Source organism: Scomber japonicus, chromosome 2, assembly GCF_027409825.1.
Source record: "Scomber japonicus isolate fScoJap1 chromosome 2, fScoJap1.pri, whole genome shotgun sequence".
Taxonomy (NCBI): domain Eukaryota; kingdom Metazoa; phylum Chordata; class Actinopteri; order Scombriformes; family Scombridae; genus Scomber; species Scomber japonicus.
The window spans coordinates 39,643,065-39,666,986 of NC_070579.1; the positions used below are offsets into that span (position 1 = coordinate 39,643,065).

Consider the following 23,922-nt stretch of genomic DNA (forward strand, 5'->3'; position numbering starts at 1 on the left):
AATAAGCACCCTTCTTCCATAGATTCTTGCTAAGAAATAGATAACACTTGCTGACAGTAGATTCTAACACATAAGTGGGCTGAATGGAGATGAAATGTGGGTAGTGGTGGTGGAGGCAGTTGAATAAAATCATATGGCTAATACAGTTTAAATGTGTTGTGGCAGGAATTCAACTTCGGCCTCCAGCCAAGTCCTCTTAAATTTGGGATTTATGAATGGAGATTGTATGACTGGTGGAAAATTGGTTACCTCGCAGGTAAAATGGCAGAACAGGCTGCCATTTTACCTGCAAGGTAACCAGTTTTCAGGAGAATTGAACATATACATAAACAGCCATATAACACATAGCCTAACATATAATATGTATGGTATGTATTCATTCAAGTATGTTTTTAACTACAGAAGCATCAGCACCAAACCCTGGTAAGTTTACCCTGGCCCCCAGGTTACCCCTTTTCCATCAACTGGAACCTAGTGCTGGGTTGGTTTGTTCTTCTTGTCCAGCGAAGACTAGGTGCCACTCTGGAACCGTTTTTTCGGGCTGAGAGCCAGTTCTTTGTCAAAACAGGAAAACTGGTTCCAAATTAAGCACCCAAATTGCCAACCTTTTTTTTTTTTTTTTTTAACAACAAACCTTGTTAACTGAACGCCAATAGGCCCAGAAGTGATGTGCTGTGGCTGGGAAGCAACAGGCTGTGTCTGAGGAACAACACATTACAGTTTTGTTGTGAAATGTGTGCTTGTTACCACCTTTGGACTATGAAAAGAAAAAAAGAGGTAATAGACAAAATAATGCTTTAGCTGGGTGTGCTTGGGAGTGGGCAGGGGGTCATGGCAGTGGTGTTTTATTGTGAAATGTGTTGTGGTTGAAAGAGGAAGCAAGCTTCCTCATTAGCTGCAGATCTAATATCCACAGGGTTTTTCTTGTTGTATAGCACCGTTTTTGTTGTGTTGTGTCATTATGCTGGTTGAAGTTTTGGGAGAGAGGAAAGGCATTCAAGACTGCATAAAAACACATCCTTTGAATTTTCATGGGAAAATCCAGCCCGGGTACTTCAAATAGAAATCAGATCACAGAATGTGAGAGGCAACTGAGTTTTCATTTAAGTTACATTAGTGGCTGACCCATTGATTAATTGACAATAAAACATTTATTAATACATGTGCTTCACAATCATACATATGGAACCTTTGAAAGATGAAAATACAACCAATATAAAATTATATTTAAAACAATCCAATGATAGAATCTCTCTATATCTCTATCTAAGGCTCTCTATGAACAAATTCAGCCTTTTAATGGCTAAAAGAGTGTATTATGGTTTTCTCCTGAACATCTTGTAGCAAGTAAAAACACTAAAAACATACAGGTGAATGCACATTTATGGACATTTGTACCAGCAGCATGAGAATCTCAGTGGTGTGAAAAGTAAGATAGACATAATAATATCTAGAAATCATCAAGAGTTCTGTCTTCACCAAGAGTGACTGCCCAGGCCCTGTAATGGAAACATTTGTAGCAGGTGAGTCCTGTCAGAAGGACCATAGATGACAGTATGGTAAAACACCATAGGTCTTAGAAATAGTTTATTACATCTTAAGTGGACAACATTTGAATAAGCTGTCTGTTTTGCACATGCAGGCTGTGGATGAAAATGACAACAACACCAGAATAAAGCATAATCTTATATTGTAAGGGTTTGTTGTTTTGTCCTCCCACAACATGCATACAGACCAACAATATTTGGCCACCATTTAATGCTGTAACAACTTGCTGCCTCTAAAATGATCATAGAGTTGACTAGTTTAGATGTTCATATTGGTCATATGTTACCCCTTCCTATACAAATCGTTTTCTAAAAATATTTTATTTATATTTTATTTGTTATAAAATTGCTAAACAACATATAATTCATAAAAAGCGGCATATATATATGTATGTTTTTAGTTGAAAACTGGCCTCCAAATAATTAATCGGTCAGACAAAACAGGAACGAAGAATAGATTGTAGTTTGTCTGTGATATGGACTTGGGTGATATTTCATCATTTGAATATCTCGCTCTTGAGCTGAAGAGCATTATTAGATTTGCCAGTGCTCATCAGTACATTATATCAGCCACCAAAATATTCATCACTATCTCTACAAGTCCCACTTGATTTCATTATACATGATGTGTAAACTGTGGAGTTTATGAATTATTACTTATGCACTGTTGAAATTTTCAGCCATGTTATGGTCAAAACATGGTCGAAAATAACAATGTGATTAAAATAACATAGTTAAACAGTTTTCAACCATGTTATTTAAATAACATAGGTAAAATTTTCAAAAATGCATTGTCATCTTAGCTGAAAAAAATGGAGGAAAACTAGACTTGCAGTTCATTGTAATATATACCCATAGGCAATGACTGCATGTAACAAAGCAGTACATCTGGCACCAAAGGATTACTTTTCCAAGATTATTATAGAGAATACTGGGAGAATACTGCCCACACCCCCAACAGTTATCTGCATCAAAATGTAAGGAACTCACATTGTTTTTTAGTAACAAAATAACACAAATTAGAGCCAGAATTCCTGCTGGTGTAAACACAGTTGTCTTGTAAATGGGACCATGGGAAAATTCATCTGTATTACATTAACTGAGCTTTGCAAGACTCACTCATTATAATTCCCCCGCTTCATGTATTGACCCTGTACCTACAGCATTTTTTAAGTGGTTGTGTTTCCAATTATGTCCTGGACATTATAAATACATCACTTCAAACAAAAAATCTTCCCAGATGTCTTCAAAACAGCTACTGTACTCTTACTCAAGAAATCCAACCTAGATAGTAACGCTTTGTCCAGCTACAGGCTGACATCCAACCTTCCATTCATTAGTAGGACAATTGAAAATATTGTTTCATTGCAAATAAACTCCTTTGTTAAAGAAAACAATATCCTGGTGGAATTGCACTCAGGCTTTACAACAAACCACAGCACTGAAACTGTTCCTACTAAAATAATCAGCACCCACAGACTAAACTCTGATGAGTCTCAGTTCCTCTTAGAACTAAGCACAGCGTTTGATAAGATTGACCAAGATGTACTAATCTTATGGAAAAGTGGGTTGGTCTTTGATCTGATTGTTTGTTAAATTGGGTTGGGAGGCTAACTTTAAAAATATATTCTGGTACAAAATGTAGTCGTAAACTAACCCAAGTATCACAATATAATGTAACTTGATTACTTTTTACTTTTACCTCAATAACAAATCTGTAATAATAAAGATGTAATATGAAATAATAAAGACAAGATAATCTGAGCTAGGCTAGCTGTTTCCACCTGCTTCCAATCTTTATGTTAAGCTAAGCTAATTGAGTCCTGGCTCCAGTTCCATAATTAAAGGATAGGTTTCAGTTTAAAACAACATAAAAATAGAGATCACAAAGGAATTTACAACTTCAAAGACACAAAATACATCATGTGTTACCTGTTGTGCAAGTTGTCATGTTGGTGTCTGCTAGAAGGATTTGTTTTGGAATTGTATATTGTTAAAATGATGACAGTGTGTTGATAAAGCTCACTTTGTGAAAAGTTAGGGTTAGGTTATTATCTATTACAGGGATACGTTTGGTTTTGAATAGAAAACATCTGACCTGTATCATGAGTGCTTTCCTTTTCAACGTGTATGGTACTGTATGTACTTTGCAGTACAGTGTGTACATGTGTGTGTTTGTATGATATTAGTCCGTTTTAAGTGCTTTGAGAGCAGAGATAGACAGCAGGCAGTGCAAGACCACAGCACCAGTGTCATAGACCAGCAGCAGCAGTGTCACACTCCAGCAGTATGCCTATAGTCATCAAGAAAACACATCACACATTCATACACACAGCAGTGACTAAACTGACTGATTATCTACATCATTGAGACAGGAAAATCCATCATTATCCCTTACTTCATAACTGTGGAGGTACAGTCATGTTCTCTTTACATTATTTTCTATGTGCCTATGAATTTCCCCTTATCATCATCTCACCCATCTCTCTATCTTTCCAACCCTCCAACATTTAGCATTTAACATATATTGTCTGTTTCTGTTTTTCTTCACTTCTGAAAGGAAAGCAAGAGTTTGATGAAAGCAACATACTGACCGTGAGGATTTCCCCAGGACAGGCTCTGAAAGCAAAGTCAGAATAAACAGGTACACAAAGTTCTTCGCGATCTGTGCTGAGGCTGAAGCAGTAGAGGCAGAAGGCAAGGAGTGCCACCAGCAGGCCAATGACGTTACTGCAGGCACAACCACGAAGCTGTGGATGGCAGCCAACATCCATCACTGTAGCACTCTGAAAGACCCAACACTGACTGTACTGCAGTAAAATATAAAGGAGCTGATGTTTTTTTTTTTTAATATAAATTACTGTTAACATTGGTCGAATAAAATAATTATACTGACAGTATTATTTCAAGTAAAGTAATATCACGGTAGCACAATTAGGGGTTGACTGTGAGTATTAAATTATATGGTTTATTTTATATGAGATGTCAATTTATCAGACGCTAAAAGAAACATTTTCAGAAACGTGTTGTCTCGTGATGAAGTAGGCAGACAGAATGAAAATACAGAAGGTACTCATTTTGATCCTGTTTCAACTGCTGGTTAGATAAAACTCTAACATGAACATTTAGATTAGCGTGTAATATGAACATACCAGTAGTCTGCTGGGGTTTCTCTCATTGGCCATGGTGAATGATCCTCCTGCCACAATCTGCAACACACACACATACATACACACACAACTTTTAACTGCGCCACTGTCACAGAAAGGCATGCAGAGACTAGTATTTCATCTTGTGCACTTACACATTACAATACACATTACACATACAATACATTTTTACATAAGGTATTATTTCACCCATTTTGGCACTAAAATTGAATGTGATTTTCTGCTTGGATTGATTTTGTGCTTTAAGGTAGGGCTGGAAATTATGAATGGCTTTGATCATTCCTAGTATTCCCTCTTTTTGTCTTCTCTTGTGTTTTTTTGCTGAGCCATGTCAGAAAGTCAGTAACTACTCACTCAGTATTTTTATGTCAAACCGCTGAAACCTCATATTAGCTTCAGCTGAACCCTTTTATCATTTTTACATCTGAATGAGGGCTGGGGTTTTTGTCCTCTATCTCTAACATTGGAATTGCTGTAAGAAAGTGTCTCTTTGTAGCTAGTATGCACAGGAGGAATGACTACAGCAACCAGTTACCTTTTGGATGTATGTAGACATGTGAATACTGTATTATATAGATCTGAATACAAATACTTTTGTAAAGAATGAAAGATAATAATATGAAGATAAATCCAACGCCTGCCGCAGTCCGATAAGAAATGTGCTGCTGTATTTTAGGTGTCTGAAACTACCAATAATAAGACTAAGAATCATGAAGTACATACTACAATTCCTAGGACAAGTGGCAGTATGAAGAGTTTTGGCAGAGTTTGGTCAGCATAAGCAAGTGGGACAGACAGCAGCACCTGGAACAGCCCCAGGAGGATGGTCACTACCTATATGGATGTAGACAGTTGGTATTACACCTCACTCAATAATAATATATTTATTAGTTAGACTTTAAACTCAAATAAAATTGACTCCACTCAGACTGAGTAGTGTTCTAATCTCACCGCAGCAGTTTCAGGGTCAAACCAGGAGGAGAGTCGGTGTAACCTGGGTTCAGCTGCTGGCATCGCCCCCTCAGAAGACATACTACAAAACAGGAAACTAAGTCAAGATACAACAGTTGAAATAATCTGGAGTGAAATGGATAGGAGGTTACCCCTGAGCCATTTTTGTTTTAATCAAATCATATACCACTCTAGATTACAATAAATGCACGAATACCTTTTTTTTTATTTTATTTTTTTACTGAATTTCACTACTTCACTGCTATCACCAGCAAAGTGAACTCTAGTTGACTTTAGTCTAGGGGCCAAAACTGATATTAAAACTTTGTGGGACACTTTCTGGTACAAGCATACAACCTACCCAGTATTAATATTTAACCCCTTAACATGTGTTCTAGCCAGAAAAGTTTTTTTGTCCATTTTAACACTATATTCTTAAAAGTGGTAAAATCGGATTTGTTTTTCAAAGTGCTTCCTCTTTCTTCCATGTTACCTTCTGTAATTTTGGGCAAGTGTGCAATATACTTTTTTATACAATTTACTTTCCATGACTTTCCATGACCCTGCAATTGTAAAACTCACTTGATCCCATCATCAAAAGTAAGTAATAGCACAAGCTCATGTATTAGGGTACCTGATCAGTGCAATATCTCCAAAATCATGACAAAAATGTCACTGGGGTAATAAGATATTTGTAAAAAAAAAAAGAAAAAAAAAGAAGATATAATTACTACACAATGTTTGAAAACTGTACATCTTGAGCAGAGTGTCGGAGAAACTGGGACACAAGGAAAGAAAAGACATGAATAGACCCAAAGAACAACAGTGACAGACCACATGATCCTACAACATCCTGCTGCAGAGTGCAAAAGGACAGTGGGAGACCAATAAAACTAAATAGTATGTGTGTTGTATATGTGCAAATGGATTCATGTGTGTTTGCTTTGTGTGTATTTGTTTGGACAGGGAAAGGGGGATTGAGAAATACCAAACAGAATAAGGTACAAAAAGAGAGGAAAAAAAGCAAACAAAGTGTGTGTGAGTGTGTTCATCAAAACCACATGTCAGAATCCTCTTGGGAAAGACAGGAATGCTGCTGGATGAGATGCAGATGTGGTGGGAGGAAGAGAAGAGAAGCGAAGGAGAAGTAGAAAGCAGAGAGTAAAAAGCAGTGGGGACTAAAACAGGGTCAAGTTGAGTTTGAAATGAATTAACGATGAAGTTAGTATGCATACAAGTATCATAGGATATATACAGGTATGGGATTAGAGTACAGACGGAGCATAGAGGGAAATGGACTGCATATAGTATAGCATATGGTGCCTTTCCAGTCTTACAACCACTCAAATGCAATGCAATGTGCCAACCTGCTATCAGGATCCAATCTAATGCACAGTCTCTCTCTCTCTCTCTCTCTCTCTCTCTCTCTCTCTCTCTCTCTCACTCTCTCTCTCTCACACACACACACACACACACACACACACTTGCTTCTAGGCTGGATTATTGCTTTTCCTTATCAGGCTTCCCCAATAAATCTCTAAAAACTGTCCAGTTGTTCCAAAATGCAGCTGCATATATACTGACAAAAAATAAGCTTTTCTGCACTGGCTCACTCTAAAATCCAGAATAGAAAACATTTTCTTTACCTACAAACCCCCTAATGGTCAGGCATCATCATATCTTAAAGAGCTCTTAGTACCCTATTACTAGATCACTGTGCTCCCAGCTTGTAGACTTATTTGTGATTCTTAGAGTCTCTAAAAAGGAATTGAAGGGACATCCTTCAACCATCAGGCTCATCCCATTGTAGAACCATCTTCCAGTTTGAGTGCAGGAGGCATACCCCTAGTTAAACTGGTATATACTCAGACTGCCAGGGGACTTTTCACTGTGCTCCTCTCTCTTCCTCTGCCTCATATTCGTACCCCATTAATGCATATGACCAACTTCTAACATCTTCCGCACAGTTTTGTGCCTTGTTGTTTTGCAGGTGACCTTCTGTTACTGGTTTCATTTCGCCTGCTGAAAAAAGCTAGGCTTGACCTAGTTTTATTGCCCTGAGATAACTTTTATTGTGATTCAGTGCTACCTAAATAACATTTGTTTGACTTGACTTGCATTCAGGTACAGACAGGGTGCATATGGAAAAGACAGGATGAAAACAGGTATAGACAGGGTGAATATGGGTAGATATATGGGACAGTATTCTTATGTCCTTAGATAATCACTTACCACAAAAAGACACGACACTTGTGTTAAATTATCCAACACATACTGTCCCATAAAACTGTGACACTATCGAAAATGAGAATATTCATATTAGTATCTGATGTAAATGTAAACGCCTTGGTAAAATTAAACTTTACGCACTTAACCTCATAATCACTGCCAAAAAAGTATTTTTGAAAAAGTATACTGCCCTACTTAAACAATAACACTGGAAAATAATATTAAAAAAAAACAGCAGTGGGATACTTACATTAACGAAAGTTTGCGAGTGATGTCTTAAACGATATTGAGTTTTTCACATCGGAAAAACGGAGTCTTACTGCCCTTCACACCAAACTTCTAACATTGAAAGATTCCGACTAAGCAATGATTTCATGCAGGGAGAGGAAGCAAAGGAGGAGCTTGGCAGGTCCATAGCTCTCGTTCTGATAAATATAAACCCGCCTGCAAAAAGGAGAGACACGTCAAAAGACAAGGAGTAGTCGGAATAAGACAACAACATATTGACATATCCCGACAGAAAAAGGTAGGCATTATATTTTTACTTTCTCATAATTAGACAACAGCCGAAACATACCGTCAATTATTTTAATCAGTGGGGCAGGGTCTTGTGTTAAACGCTGCTCTTTTAAAGTCTTGTTAATTGGTAATGTTGATTGGGACTGTGTTTTTATGAATCTTCAGGGCCTGTAGGATAATCTAGTCCAGATTTGAGAAGTCTAGGGCCAGTGGTTTTTAATCTGGACCTGGTCTAATGAGGTCTAGACATATTGAACAAAAACGGTGAAATTTTCCCTTTAGCATTTTCACAAATAAAATAAAAGTTTCACAAACACAATAATAGGTTTCAGACAAAGTTGATGTCTTACCTAAAATATCTAAAATGTTTTCACATCAAGAAGTGTCACAAAAACCAGACAATTAGTGGGCAAACAGTCGGGGCTGGCGAATCGTAAGCTAACTTCAGCATCGCCGTAGGGCTTGCATAAATGTTTAACATCTATTTAGACTGATCAGCTCCTCCTACCGCACGGTTACAGCAGCAACAATAGCACTGCACAAAGTTTTTTGTCATAATGTAAGTGGACTGTTACAGAGCTGTCAACTCTCACACAATCAGAGTGAGAGTCACGCAAATGACCGTTTTCACACACACTCACGCCACCCTGCTATTTGTCACGCTGTAATAAATAAAACTGAAATATCTTTTTAAATTAATTACACTTTTACCATGTCTACAATCAGTACATCAGTCTATCCAGAGTGCTGTGTCAGAGCTACATTACTAGATCCGTTCCGCTTATTAATTGAGAGAAACCCCAAATCAATGAAGCTCTGCTCCATGTTTTCACTGACACCGACACACGCACGCACACACGGTGCTGCTGATGCTCGATTGATGACAGAGATAGGTGTCGTGCCAAAAAATGATTGCCAGAATCTGATTCTGGCGGACGATCACGTACGTCCGCAATTATAGCAAAGCTATGTGTCTTAGAAAGTTTAACGTTTGTTATTACGTAATTATTGCAACTGTGGCCAAAAGAAGTGTAGTTTGTTATTCTGTCCCCTACGTGCGAGGCTTCACGGAGTGACAGATAGCTAAACACTTTGTTGCTGGAAAGGTGAAAGATGACTCAGACGTGTAGTAAGTTGAAGTCTGTTTACTGAGGATCTTTGTCGCCGTACTTAACAATGCCAGGAACAATCTTTCTTTCTTGTGAAAAAACAAAGCTTCTCCAAGGCTCAACAGCGACAGATGCGATGGATTACAAGGCAGTGGCACATTGTCACACAAAAAAACAAACACGATGACTGCTCTCATCTAAGACCCTAATCACATGACCGTGATACCAATAAAAACAAGGACTTTCATAATAAAAGAGCACCTTGCAAAATACCACCAGGAGGCACTGTAGAGCAACATCACATTTGTAGTGGAATCAGGCATGACAATTACGTGATGTCTCTTTGGCTGTGTCTCAATTTGGACCCAACTGCGAGGCTGCATCCTCGAAGGACGCGGCCTTTGCGGCCTTCGAAGGGTGCAGCCTTGAGGAACCTCCGAAGGACGCATCAACCGTTGTTAAATGAGACGGTCTAGCCTTCGAGGCATTTCCTGGTTGCGTCACCAGCTGTTCCCGCCCATAAGACGAGAAAGACGTCTCGACCGAAAAGACGGTGAAAAAGCTGACAAAATTATAAGAGAGAAGAAAGGAGAAGAATAAAGGAAAGGAGAAGAGAGAAGGAAAACACACAAGAAAGAAAGAAAGAAGAAGAAAGAAGGAAAACACACAAGAAAGAAAGAAAGAAAGAAGGAAAACACACAAGAGAAAGAATAATAAAATAATAATAATCTGTAAATAGTTATTTCTGATGTAATTTTTGTAAATAGTGAAATGTTTCATCACTTGATAATAAAAGAAAATATTTAATCCCTTGTTCTTCCTGAACAGTAGCACTTTATGCAACCCTGTTATAAATTGTACTGAAGTTGTAAATACTAAATGGAATAGACGTGTAACAATGAACAATATTTTTTATTTAATAACAACATAAAACATCAAAATCTTCACAATCAAATAATAAATAAATAAAAATCATAAATAAACACAGTTCATAAATAAAATCAAATTAAGCACATCTATATAGATGTATATTTATTTTTCTATTACTTTTTCCAGGAGAGAGAAGAGCCTCTCCATCCTGTCTTTCCCCTCCTGCTCCCTCCTCTCCTCTGCCTCATTTTGCCTTCTCATGTCCTCCTTTATGAGGTCAAGGAGGTCATCCTCCCTCCTCCTCTTCCTCCTGGGCCCTGGCTGGTCCTCCTCCTCCTCCTTCTCCTCCTCCTCTTCACTCTCCTGCTCACCCACTGCGGCACTTGGCCCTGGTGTGTCCTCACGGATGGAGGCAATGAGGACAGGGGGGGGCAATAGATGGCCTCTGCCCCAGTACCTCATCCATGAGGACAAACCACGGCCAAGTGCCAGCAGTGGGCTTGCTGCTGGCCCCCTCCCCTGTCCCTGGATATTTGCAATCCTAAGGCAGTGGAAATCAATCATGTCAGCAATTTTCAGCAAAAGTATTTAGTAACAGTAAAACTAATCCAAACCTGTAGGCTACCTACTTTATTTTTATTTTTTTAAATTGTCCCATTTTTTTTTTGGCCTGGTAGGGCTGGACCTTCCCCTCCAGCCCAATCTTTTCCAGTATTGCTCTAAACACAGAGGGAAGCAAGAGAAAAGGTAAACACAAGATCACATCAACACAGGGATGCAAAGATGTACAAAAATGGACATCAGTGAATAGATGGTCATTTTCCCCTCTTTGTTTAATCAGGAGCTCGGTTTGCTCCTTGCTCCCTAAAACAAAAATAAAACAAAATGTAATGTAAAACATGTTTTTTTTTTACTATGTCAACAGACAAAAGGGTTCTAATATAGCAAAAAATTATCATAATAATGATAATAATGAAGTATAACATATAATAGTGATAATCCCAAACGTAGCTCTTCATTAAAATCTAAATTTGTTCATCTTAGTCCATTTATATATATATATATAAGATATAAGTCAAGTAATAAAATATAAGTAATTAGTAAAAGTATAAAAGTATAAGTAGTAATAAGTAAAAAATAATTAAATAAAACAAACCAATACTTACACTTGAATGAAAAGTCTTCACCTGTTGGTGTCGCCATTGTTGTGTTTTCGCGGCACTGAACAGCGCCGCGCAAAGGATCTTGGGATTTGGGAGGCCGCGAAGGATAGTAGCGATGCATCCTCGAAAAAGAGGGAAAAGAAGGCCGCATTTCAAGGCTGCATTTGAAGGAGTCTTCGAATTGGGACAGCCTTCGCACGGCGTTGTGACGTAATCGGCCTCGAAATGCGCACTTCGAGGATGCAGCCTCGCAATTTGGACCAAATTGGGACACAGCCTTTGTGCTTGGAATATCTGATGACTTTGTTTAGCCCTGTCTTTGGAAATTAGACTATACTGAATATGATTTATATGATCATTTTTGCAATGATCCTCGTGACTCTGCAATGACAAAGTAACAGCCTTTTTGCCCCCCTAAATGTGCCCCAAAACTCACCAAAGTTTGCATGCATGCCAGACCCGGCGAAAAATTGTATATTTTATAGTTTGCATAAATGGGCATCGCAGAATGGCTCTGTAGCGCCCCCTGCAAAATCAATAAAATCGAGCCCCTCGCCACAGATTGACATAGAGAAACAAAACTCGGTAGCTACACATGTTCATCATGTCAAGACGCACCAAAAAGTCTCTTGGAGACATACCCTAACACCAACAGGAAGTCGGCCATTTTGAATCAAATTATTGATTTTAATGCCGAATTTGGCATCATATTTGAACAAACTAGTCCTAGGGATTTCATCCCATCCACTTCAAATTTCAAACCCTCATAACTTGACTCCACATGGTCTGAGCTTTTCCAAATTTAATATGCTTGTTCAGCGTCCTGGTCTGAACACATGTACAGTCTCATATTTAGTGACAGTCATAGCGCCCCCTACTGGCAACAGGAAGTCACTTGCGTCATTCCTTCACTAATTACTCCCATAATCGTAAGTATTTACACCTGAAATTGACTCAGCGGAGACATAAGACCTTGGTAATGCTACATTCTGCAGCTCATGACCCATCATCAAATACTGTTGCCATGACAACACATTCAACGCCATGAAACACGATTACAGTTTTCAGGAGCAAAGGATACCTCCACGGTAACAAAACTCAACACACACATCTGGAGTGGGTTCATTTAACATTCTATATACTTCAATGGGATGGGCGTGACTAAACGGCTCAATAGCGCCCCCCTTGAATATTTCAAAATTGAACCTCAGCCTTCCCGATTGACATAGAAGAATGAAATTCGATATGTTTATGTATCATCTCCAGACGCACAAAAATGCCATTTGGACCCATACCCTAAGTCCAACAGGAAGTTGGCCATCTTGGGAAAAATGCACAATTTTGGTGACTTTTTTGGTCATTTCCAGGCCTCATATTTGAACGAACTTGTCCTAGAGATTTCATCCCATCCACTTCAAATTCACAGAGTCATCTTGAGACTTTGGAGATGAAAAGTTATCAAAAGTTTTTTTTCCCGTCATTCCTGGTTGCTGTGGTGACGCGGCGAATTTCGATGTCTCGCCATGAAAATTCAAACCCTCATAACTTGACTCCACATGGTCTGAGCTTTTCCAAATTTCATATGTTTGTTCAGCATCCTGATCTGAACACATGTACAGTCTCAAATTTAGTGACAGTCATAGCGCCCCCTACTGGCAACAGGAAGTCACTTACTTCATTCTTTCAATAAGCTATAGCGGTACCTGTTTAGAACAGGATAATACACTGATTTTGTTTTCACTTTAATAAATCAAAAAACAGGCTGCAAGGGAAAAGAATCCGTGTAGCATTCGTTCTTTCCATTTTTAATTGGCAGTCAAAAATCAAATAATGAAAAATTAACAGGTTATTTTGTTTTTTGCTTTTTATTACAACACCAAAAACGAAAAAAATCCTGGTTTTTCATATTTCAATTTTAGGCTCCGATCAAAATTAAGAAATGGAAAAACGGGCACCAGGACTGAATTTGATTTTAATATTTAATTGGTCATCCCCACACATTCATATGTCACGTGGTTTGTTTGGGTTAAAAGCCAAAACAATAATTTAGTTTAAAATGTTGCCAACAACGCCACCTAAGTTGAGGAGCTTAGGACTCCATAATTACAGATAGGCTACAGGTTCTTTTTATCAGGACGGAGCAGAGTTAAAAAACCACCAAAAAAATAGAAAGTTCACCAGGATTTATTATAAAACATAGTCCAAAGTCTTTTCCTGGATCCGGACCATCCTGGAGGAATCCTTCTCCAGACTGGATGCCGCCTTCTCTGGATCCACTTGTTCCCTCGGTCCGGTACTCCACCTGTAGACGTAAAACACAACCGCCAGCCCTCTATCGACACACCAGTCTACGCCCTCTCTCCCTCCTCTGCCTGACCCTACAGCCGGCCTTCTCAGTGTCTGCATTTTAGATTTGCGAATTAACACTCACACTTATCCTGGGTGATAACTGAACGTCATTCACCCAGGCTGGAGTTGTTACGCCGACAGACACGGGCCGCTGCACTTCAGGTAGGAGGATCTTTCTGCGATGGTAGGTTCTTGGTGGCATGCTGGTTCTCCGGCTGGTTCCTCATCTCCTCCGTCTCTGGCCTTCTCCCTGGCCTTCCTTCGTCTCTGGCTCATCTCTCCCGCTCTGGCGTCTCTGGCCTGAAATAAAAAAGGTCATACCTGCGCAAGCTGCCAGCTGTGGCTTGTTGCGCTGATTGTCTGTCGGCTGTGGGACGTTCAAGGTCAGCTCGAAAAAAGGATCACCATGTGAAATTTCAACAAAACAATTAAATCACAGCAAAACAAAACATTAAACTGACCCCGTCACACATAAACACCTTTTACCTGCCTCAGCTCCCCCCTCCAGTCTTCCGCTGCAGCCTGCACGTCAAGCTGCACGTCAAGCTGCACACTGTGTAACAAGCTACACGTCCACTTCCGCTTTCAATGCAAGAACATTTTAATATATGTTATAGTTTTTCTTCTTTCAAAGTAACCTAATATTCACATCGATTGAGATTTTTTTCATCAAATTTCAATATTTTCAATATAATTTATGGTGTAAGATATCATTTGCATTCACATTCTCAAGTCCTCCTTTAGAGTCACACACTTTGATCCTCGAAACAATACCATGGCCGACCAATTAAATATTAAAATCAAATTCAGTCCTGTTGCCCGTTTTTCCATTTCGTATTTTTGATCTGAAACCCTAAAATTGAAATATGAAAAACCAGGCATTTTTTATAAGAAAAAACAAAATAACCAGTCAATTTTTCATTATTTGATTTTTGATTGTCAATTAAAAATGGAAAGAATCAATGATACACGGATTGAAAAGCCTTGCTGCCTGCCTGAGGATCAAAATAAATCCCCCGTAGCTGAGATGGACTACCAGAAAGCCCTGGAAGTATTCTTTTAGAGACCCAGAAGGATGAGATGTAGTGATCCAACATACAATGTACCACAAAAAAGTAGGAGAGCCAAATAATACCTCTTAATATCAGTGAGCCTCTGTCCTCTTTGGCTTTAGAGTGATCAGTCTGAATCTCTTGGTTGATTTTTGAGGGGTTTTTTTTCCATTTGTTATTTATCTTACAATTAGACCAGCATTACGAGGCTTGTATTAAATTCACGTGCCATCAGGATTTTACTTTAAGTTATTAAGGGTAAACGTATTTATTTTAATTGTATTTTTTGTATTAAAACATTGGTGTTGAACAGTACTTCAAGAGTAGTGCTTTTGTGAGACTATAGTTGGTGCTTAATTATTGTCAATAAATGTCTTATAATAACACATGATTACATTGATTATTACAGTATTTCTTTTAAATTTCCAGTCAACTTTTAACATTGATTTAATGCAAGGCAGTATGGAATCACACCCTCTGAATTTTACTATGTCATCAATCTGTTATCTACAGGACACTGCTACCAGTCAGTTGCTGGCCTGTGTCAGGCCCCTGTCACAAAAAAAAAGAAACATGCTTCACCGGCAGTAGGCCACCCTTCCAAACTACCACCAGGCTTAGCAAGTTTTCTGGGGGAAACCCTGAGGAGGTATCTAAAAATGTCCTAAATCTAAACAAAGTTTGTGTGAAGTAAATGGAACAAAGTGTTATGTTAGTTTGTTAGTTATACCTGTGCTTTTCCATTATATGCTCTTGATTCCAATCAAGAATCAAGAGCATACAATTCGACCAATCAACTGTCTGAAGACTGAGATCAGTTGAATTAAATGACTCAAGCCTGGTGTGCTCCTGCTTGGTTGGAATGAAAACCTGCAGCCACATAGACCTTCATGGAATAGTTTGGACACCTCTGCAGTACATAGACCTATGATATGGAAGGTGACCTCTGCTGTCCTCTGTAGGTGATGGCAGTGGCAGTCTCCAGGGATCTGACGGTGCAGGTGCTAGAGGATCTGAATGCTGTCAAGCTGACCAACAGACAGCAGGCTTTGCGTACTGCCATCCAGAGAGGAGAGCCTAGATGTCTGGGGGTGAGTTTTGAACTGTGTATGTCTAATTTATACATTATCATACGACAACCAAAAAGAATTGTAGATCTGAGTGGATGTTTTGTATAGGGTCAAAGATGATTGAGTTTTGCTCATCTTTAAAGAAAAGTTGACATTTTGGAAAATACACTTTTCTGATGTACACCAGTTTCTTCAGTTTTACTCATTAATAACATTATCATATAACAACTGGATGCGAGGGGAACATTTTAACCAGACACAGATTGGCCATTGGAAGCAACGGGACAATTCCTTGTGTATTGCCAGATTCATCTCCTGATTGGCCTGGGGTGCATCTCAGTGTCAAAACACAAAATCATTATGGTAACAAAATCAACTACGGACTAGGGGTTGAGTGATTATCGCCCCAGTTACCTTTATTCGCACGTTAGGCTAAGGCTAGCTAGCCTACAGTCCATTGCAATGGATCGTTTTGTGATCAAGAAAAAAAAGAGTGCAAATGAAGACCCAGTCTCGCAGGGAGACAAAGAAGAGGGAGATTCGAAAAATGAATCTGAGAAAGGAACTTGTGAGCCAGGACCTGAAGGAGCACCAGAGCAGTTCATCGCTGCCAGCTGTTCTATAGCCCCCGTTAGCTACACTGCTGACACAGACACTGCTCCCTCTGATTTAAGCCAGCCACCTGTTGATGAACCAAGGCAGCCTCTTCTTTGGCGTTATCCAGCCAAGTTGGACAGCTGGATCACTACTTCAATCGTGGATGGTATGAGGTTTACAAATGTCTGCAATATTCTATTACAAAGGTTATGTTTTCTGCTTTGCATGCCACCACTGTCAATGTCCAGGAGGAAACCAGAGGCGAGCGACTGGTGGCCGGGCCTTCGCCCATGGGGCCCGGCCGGGCACAGCCCGGAGAAGGGACATGGGACCCCGCTCCCACAGGGGGACCCAAAGGGGTCGGGTGCAGTGTGAGCTGGGCGGCAGCTGAAGGCGGGGACCTTGGCGGTCCGATCCTCGGCTGCAGAAGCTAGCTCTAGGGACATGGAACGTCACCTCTCTGGTGGGGAAGGAGCCTGAGCTGGTGCATCAGGTTGAGAAGTTCCGGCTAGATATAGTCGGCCTCACCTCGATGCACAGCAAGGGCTCTGGAACCAGTCTCCTCGAGAGGGGTTGGACTCTCGTCCACTCTGGAGTTGCCACTGGTGGGAGGCGCCAGGCAGGGGTGGCAATACTTATTGCCCCCCGGCTTGGTGCCTGTATGTTGGAGTTTACCCCGATAGACGAGAGGGTAGCCTCCCTCCGCCTTCGGGTGAGGGGACAGATCCTGACTGTTGTTTGTGCCTATGGTCCAAACAGCAGCTCAGAGTATCCAGCCTTTTTGGACTCCTTGGAGGGGGTGCTGGAAAACACTCCCTCTGGGGATTCCCTCGTTCTGCTGGGGGACTTCAATTCCCATGTTGGTAGCGACAGTGAGACCTGGAAGGGTATGATTGGGAGGAACTGCCCCCCCGATCTGAACCCGAGCGGTGTTCTGTTATTGGACTTCTGTGCTCGTCACAGATTGTCCATAATGAACACCATGTTCAAGCATAAGGGTGTCCATATGTGCACTTGGCACCAGGACACCCTAGGCCGAAGTTCGATGATTGACTTTGTAGTCATGTCGTCGGACTTGCGACCGCATGTCTTGGACCCTCGGGTGAAGAGAGGGGCGGAGCTGTCAACTGATCACCACCTGGTGGTGAGTTGGCTGCGGTGGTGGGGGAGGATGCCGGTCACACCTGGCAGGCCCAAACGCATTGTGAGGGTCTGCTGGGAACATCTGGCAGAGTCTCCTGTCAGAGAGAGTTTCATCTCTCACCTCCGGGAGAGCTTCGACCACGTACCGGGGGAGGCGGGGGACATCGAGTCTGAGTGGGTCATGTTCCGTGCCTCCATTGTTAAGGTGGCTGACCGGAGCTGTGGCCGCAAGGCGGTCGGTGCCAGTTGGGGCGGCAATCCCCGAACCCGCTGGTGGACACCGGTGGTGAGGGATGCCGTCAAGCTGAAGAAGGAGTCCTATAGGGCCTTTTTGGCCTGTAGGACAGGTACCGGCAACCCGGCAATAAGTCTGACTTGTTTCCAGTGAGGGTTGGACTCCGCCAGGGCTGCCCTTTGTCACCGATCCTGTTCATAATTTTTATGGACAGGATTTCTAGGCGCAGCCAGGGTGTGGAGGGGGTCCGGTTTGGTGACCTCAGGATTGGGTCACTGCTTTTTGCAGATGATGTGGTCCTGTTGGCTTCATCAGACCGTGACCTCCAGCTCTCACTGGATCGGTTCGCAGCCGAGTGTGAAGCGGCCGGGAGAGGATCAGCACCTCCAAATCCGAAGCCATGGTCCTCAACCGGAAAAGGGTGGAGTGCACTCTTCGGGTCGGGGATGAGATTCTGCCTCAAGTGGAGGAGTTCAAGTACCTCGGGGTCTTGTTCATGAGTAATTGAAGGATGGAGCGGGAGATCGACAGGGATCGGTGCGGCGTCTGCAGTAATGCGGACTCTGCACAGATCCATCGTGGTGAAGAGAGAGCTGAGCCGAAAGGCAAAGCTCTCGATTTACCAGTCGATCTTCGTTGCTACCCTCACCTATGGTCATGAGCTTTGGGTAGTGACCGAAAGAACAAGATCGCAGAAATGAGCTTCCTCCGTACGGTGGCTGGGCTCTCCCTTAGAGATAGGGTGAGAAGCTCAGTTATCAGGAGGGAGCTCGGAGTAGACCCGCTGCTCCTCCGCGTCGAGAGGAGCCAGATGAGGTGGCTCGGGCATCTAATCAGGATGCCTCCTGGACGCCTCCCTGGTGAGTTGTTCAGGGCACGTCCCACCGGTAGGAGACCCCGAGGAAGACCCAGGACACGCTGGAGAGACTATGTCTCTCGGCTGGCCTGGGAACGCCTCGGGATCCCCCGGGAAGAGCTGGACGAAGTGGCTGGGGAGAGTGAAGTCTGGGCTTCCCTGCTTAGGCTGCTGCCCCCGCGACCAGACCCCGGATAAGCGGAAGAGGACGGATGGATGGATACAACGAAATTAAAAGTGCTGCTCTGTTAGGAGCCACAATGATCAAACATAAATAAATAAACAAGAATAAATAAAATAAAAATCAATGTAAACAATATTGCACGTATAAAAACAAGAATATTGCATGTGAAGAGTCAATGAAATATGGTATTGCACGGAAGGAGTAATACTTTGCTTGTGTTACTTGAGTCTGTTCAGGGTGCGTATTGCTGTAAGAAAAAAGCTGTGATTGAATCTGGTAGTCTGGGTTTTGAGTGATCTGTAGCGCCTCCCAGAGGGCAGAAGGTGGAATAGATGGTGACCAGGATGTGTAGAGTCTGTGATGATGGCTGAGGCTCTACTGAGACAGTGGCTACTGGCAATGTCATCAAGGGAGGGGAGAGATTTTTTGGGCAGTTTTTATTACCCTCTGCAGTGCCTTCTTGTCCATCGCAGAACAGCCAGTATGCCAGACTGTGATGCAGTAGGCCAGATTTTTTGGGCAGTTTTTATTACCCTCTGCAGAGCCTTCTTGTCCATCGCAGAACAGCCAGTATGCCAGACTGTGATGCAGTAGGCCAGTATGCTCTCAATGGCAGAACGGTAGAATACCACCAGCAGAGTGGTTGTCTGTGCTTTCTCGTCTCACAGGTATTCTGGGCCTGTAGACGTCCGGATGACAGATTCCAGTCCCGAACCTTCTAGCTTCATTGTTGATTTTCAGTGTGCTTCTCTCCTCTATCCTTCATTTCTCTCCTCTCAACCCCAACCGGTCGAGGCAGATGGCCGCCCACTCTGAGTCTGGTTCTGCCTGAGGTTTCTTCCTGTTAAAAGGGAGTTTTTTCTTGCCACTGTTGCCAAGTGCTGCTCATGTGGGAACATTGGGTCTCTTTAAAGTTAAAACCTGAAGAGTTCGGTTTAGAACCTGCTCTGTGTGTAAAGTGCCTTGAGATAACTCTGTTGTGATTTGGCGCTATACAAATAAAGATTGATTGATTGATTGAGGGCAGCTATCTATTCAGACCGTCCCTTCTCAGAAGCCTCAGGAAATGCAGGCGTTGTTAAGCCCTTTTTACCGCAGCCGTGGTATTAACAGACCAGGTGAAGTTATTGGAGATGTGGATGCCAAGAAATTTGAAGTTCTGAACCCTTTCCACACATTCATCCCCTATGAATAGTGGAGGATGTTCCCTGCTGCGCTTCCAGAACTGGAAGAAGACGACAAGTTCATTCAAAACACACAATGCTAGTGTGGAGCATAAACATGCAATGGCAGCGTGGAATAAGTGGACTATTCAGAAAGAGTCTGGCTCAACAATATGTAATGCTCTGAATGATGGACATGCAAAAATAGTCCGAGAGAACAGAGAGTATATGAGAGCAGTGATGACTTGATGCATTTCACTGCATTCCAGAGAGGAGACACAGAGAATGACACGACTGTGAACCAGGGACATGGCTATCAACCAGGGAAACTTTTACAGATCCTGCCAGTACTACTCGCTGTGGGCAGTGCAAAAAACCCTTCCCGCCCTTCATTGCAACCTTAAATGACATTAAGGCGCAACGAAATCAACGCAGATCCACTGATACATGGTCATTACTCTCACTCATTGATGGTCAATTCATCCTCCACCTTATCCTGTTTGAGGATCTTTTTCGGACTGCAAAGTTCATATCTGACACAGTCCTCCGATCTTTTGCTGAAGACTGCCACTGACCTCGCACACTCGGTCATCACGGGCCTAAAAGCCATATTGAGCAAGGCAGCGGCCCTGTGCACAAAGGTTGGTGTCACAGCTCCCACAAGAGAAAAGACAATCCCAACAGCCTTGCCATCATAGACTGGTTGTGATACATTTGATGTGATGTGACATTTCATTTGTTACAGTGTAATGAATACACAGCAGGACGTTTGTTTTCAGTAGTAATATAATCACCTAGATTGTGATGAGCCAGTTCCTTTTACGCGCTAACAGGCATAGGGTGTTTGCACTTCTCGCTGTGGCTTTGTATATTATTAATTATTAATTCAATTTTTGACCTTATGATGTTGTGATCCAAATCATTAGTGTGTGCACTTTACAGCCAGTTAGCTGTTTGCACTTCTCGTTGCGGCTGCACTTTTGTAGCCTATGTTGTTCATTTCTCTGTTAATTTAATTTCTTGAGTGATGTTGTGATCCGAAACAATATTGCATATTTGTGTGTTTTCATTAATTATGCGTATGGAATAAACACAGTGCACATGGCTTTGGGGAATAAGCTATTTTTGAGTCTGTTTGTCCTTGCTTTGATACATCTGTATCGCCTCCCCAAAGGCAGGAGGTCAAACAGTTGCATCATAATAAATATTGTAATATTAGTCAAAATGAACTAAAACGCATGTGGTGTGTGTGTGTGTGTGTGTGTTTGTGTGTGTGTGTGTGTGTGTGTTAGGTGAGTCAGGTTATGTTGGGGCTGATGATCATGTCCTACTCCATTCCTCTGCACTTCACTGAGTTCACAGAGGTGGTCATCCTGGGAGTTCCTTGGTGGAGCGGCCTGACGGTGAGTTTATATCTGCTGTAGTGTTAATTTTGTCAGACAAGACTAGACGAAAAATACTCAACAAGGACCATTTTTTCCATGACTAAGATGAGATGATGACAAGACAGCACCAATGTCTGTAAACACTGACTGTGTCTAAATTAACACACATTTTTGTTGACGAAAAAAGACGAGACTAAATCTTCTTCATTAAATAAAAACTTAAATAAAATCTCTCTTTTTTTGTCAAAAATGAGGAGACAAAATATTATATAGTCTCTTTCTTTCTAAATTACATTCCAAAAAGTGCATTCATTGGATGAGCGTTTTGCTTCTTGTGCTGTGCTCATGCAGGGCAGTGTGTGTGACGCTATGAGGAACAACATTACCCGGGTAATGCTGTGGAACAGCTGTGCAGAGGACAGAGCTAAACTGTGGCTGTTTAGCTCCGTCCTCTGCTCGCCGTCCTACCCCACCGGGAGCATTACAGCAGTGGACCGTAGTCAGGGAAAGCAATCCACCTTTTAAATTAAGTTGCACTAAATTACGGCAGCCCAATCAAATCCATAATCCTACCATAATTACTGCAGTAGCATCACAACTAAACAGTCCGATCATAGACTGTAAAAAGAATGGAGGTTGCACCCGTGACGTCACCCATTGGTTTGGGGCATAGACTGTATGGTTTGGGGGAGTCTGTTTTGTGCCTCTACTACGGGCATTTGGACTGTGCCATCTTGGATTTTAGTGGGCGTGTACTTTCCATATTTGGAGGAGAGGCGATAACTCTACGGGTAAGCCGGCCGAGATCCTGCCAACTGAACGCTAATTAACCGCGCCGAACTGAGCTAGCATAAGGCTAATCAGCAAGGCTAGGCTAACAAGCAGCTACTGGCAGCAGCTACACAGCAGTCCTGCCTCCAGCACAGCGACCTGACAGCGGCCGACTCGACCGCAGGTAACGTTAAGTTCCTTATAAAAAAAATATAATGCTGCAGCACTTAAAATAATGATTAATATTTTATTGAGATTATACTACATAAGAAATAAAGTTAAATAAGTCCGCTGGGGACCAACACTCATCTTAACCCTGACATCCTGTTAGAAATGACTAACGTCCTCCTGTTAGGGACATTTTTTGTACCTTGTTTTCAAACACACACCATGATAAAGTTAAAATGGTTAAAAGTTAAAAGGTATTACAATATATATTTTTTGTTGCTTAGGGTTAGGTGTCTTCTAATGAATGATGTGTAATTTTATCAATATTTTTTTATAATTTAACCCTTTCATGGCCTGTTTTAGTGAGGGACCGCTAATATCCGTCATAAAAAATGTTGAAAAACTGCAATAAAATAAAAAAAATAATTTTGTTTCCTCCAACTATTATGAGAACAGTCATATGTCTGCCTTTGAACAGGGCCAACATTGATTTGTTTGCTTATAGTTTGCTGGAGCATTTAAAAAAATGTTTTATATGGCCATGTACCGTACAGTTTTTTGTGACATGTCAGCTAAAAGGCATGATCACGTGACTTTCTGTGTAAAAAACATGACCTCATAATACACATGGCTAGATTGGATTTCCCGGGAATTCTCTTTCCCGGGATTAAACCCTAAGGAGCACACGACGGTTACATACACAAGCGCAACCTATGTGTCGGAGGCAACCGTCCTTGAGTACACTTGGGTTTGAGGTAATGTGAGTGCGGGCCAGTGGGGGACAGGAGAGGGGGGACATTCGTGCTTCAGCACGGTTTTTTGATATGAAGTTGTATGATATCCTCACCATCAGTGTTGTGCATCACAGCTACTTTGTGGATCTAATTTCCAGCTTTTTAGCATGAAACTTTTCATCATCATCATTCATTCAGTATTTAATCCTGATTATAAAATGCATGCTATAACCTATTGACACAGAATACAGAATGTATTATTCTGGCATTGATATGACATCATCTTGATTCATCAAGCTGCCATTCATTAAAACCTGAAAAGAATTAATATGATCAAGCATAATCACATTGTTATTCTACCCTGTTCTACATTACATCAATGTAACACTTTCTTAAATTAAGTAAACATTCTCATACCAACATTAGTGTTTACTAAAAGAGAAAGTATAATGACAGTTCTTCAAATACCCATTTATCAGTGATCACTGTAATGGCTGTTACCATGGAGGTTTTCTTTAGATAATTGATACTGACAAGTAATTGGTTTTGTTTAAACCATACTATTGACAAAGAAGTTTTGTATGAGTTTCAATACTAATTCTCACTTTAATGCTCAGTGTGGTTTCAGGAAACACAGAGGGGGATGCCAGGAATGTG

At 41.3% G+C, this 23,922-nt stretch overlaps 2 protein-coding genes across 3 annotated transcripts in view; one reads left to right on the top strand and one right to left on the bottom strand.

Moving 5' to 3' along the window:
- Positions 1 to 1,132: 1,132 nt before the first annotated feature.
- On the bottom strand, positions 1,133 to 8,206 carry si:dkey-9i23.16 (uncharacterized protein LOC571915 homolog). Of its 2 annotated transcripts, XM_053330532.1 has the most exons (6): positions 8,148 to 8,206; positions 5,669 to 5,750; positions 5,441 to 5,551; positions 4,700 to 4,756; positions 4,142 to 4,297; positions 1,133 to 3,840 (listed from the first exon to the last, which is right to left on the bottom strand). In XM_053330532.1, the coding sequence occupies exons 2-6, from the start codon at positions 5,747 to 5,749 to the stop codon at positions 3,733 to 3,735; spliced, it is 513 nt and encodes a 170-aa protein (XP_053186507.1). In that variant the 5' UTR covers position 5,750; positions 8,148 to 8,206; the 3' UTR covers positions 1,133 to 3,732. The 2 variants fall into 2 exon arrangements, with proteins under 2 accessions (XP_053186507.1, XP_053186513.1); XM_053330538.1 differs by lacking the exon at positions 5,441 to 5,551.
- An 84-nt stretch (positions 8,207 to 8,290) lies between these two features.
- The window catches only part of tmem176 (transmembrane protein 176), a 39,751-nt gene continuing 24,119 nt past the window's right edge, over positions 8,291 to 23,922 (top strand). Inside the window, exons 1-3 of the mRNA XM_053330520.1 lie at positions 8,291 to 8,423; positions 15,922 to 16,050; positions 21,500 to 21,610. Of these exons, the coding sequence (XP_053186495.1) occupies positions 15,925 to 16,050; positions 21,500 to 21,610 (237 nt within the window). The 5' untranslated portion in view covers positions 8,291 to 8,423; positions 15,922 to 15,924. The remainder of the gene's footprint in view (positions 8,424 to 15,921; positions 16,051 to 21,499; positions 21,611 to 23,922) is intronic.

Bases quoted from the DNA above. Each gene is read 5' to 3' on its own strand.
- si:dkey-9i23.16 (XM_053330532.1), bottom strand. From the start codon at position 5,749: ATGTCTTCTGAGGGGGCGATGCCAGCAGCTGAACCCAGGTTACACCGA. The intron at 5,552-5,668 runs GTGAGATTAGAA...ACATCCATATAG, and splicing joins TTGACCCTGAAACTGCTGCG to GTAGTGACCATCCTCCTGGG. The intron at 3,841-4,141 runs GTCAGTATGTTG...TGATGACTATAG, and splicing joins GTCCTGGGGAAATCCTCACG to GCATACTGCTGGAGTGTGAC.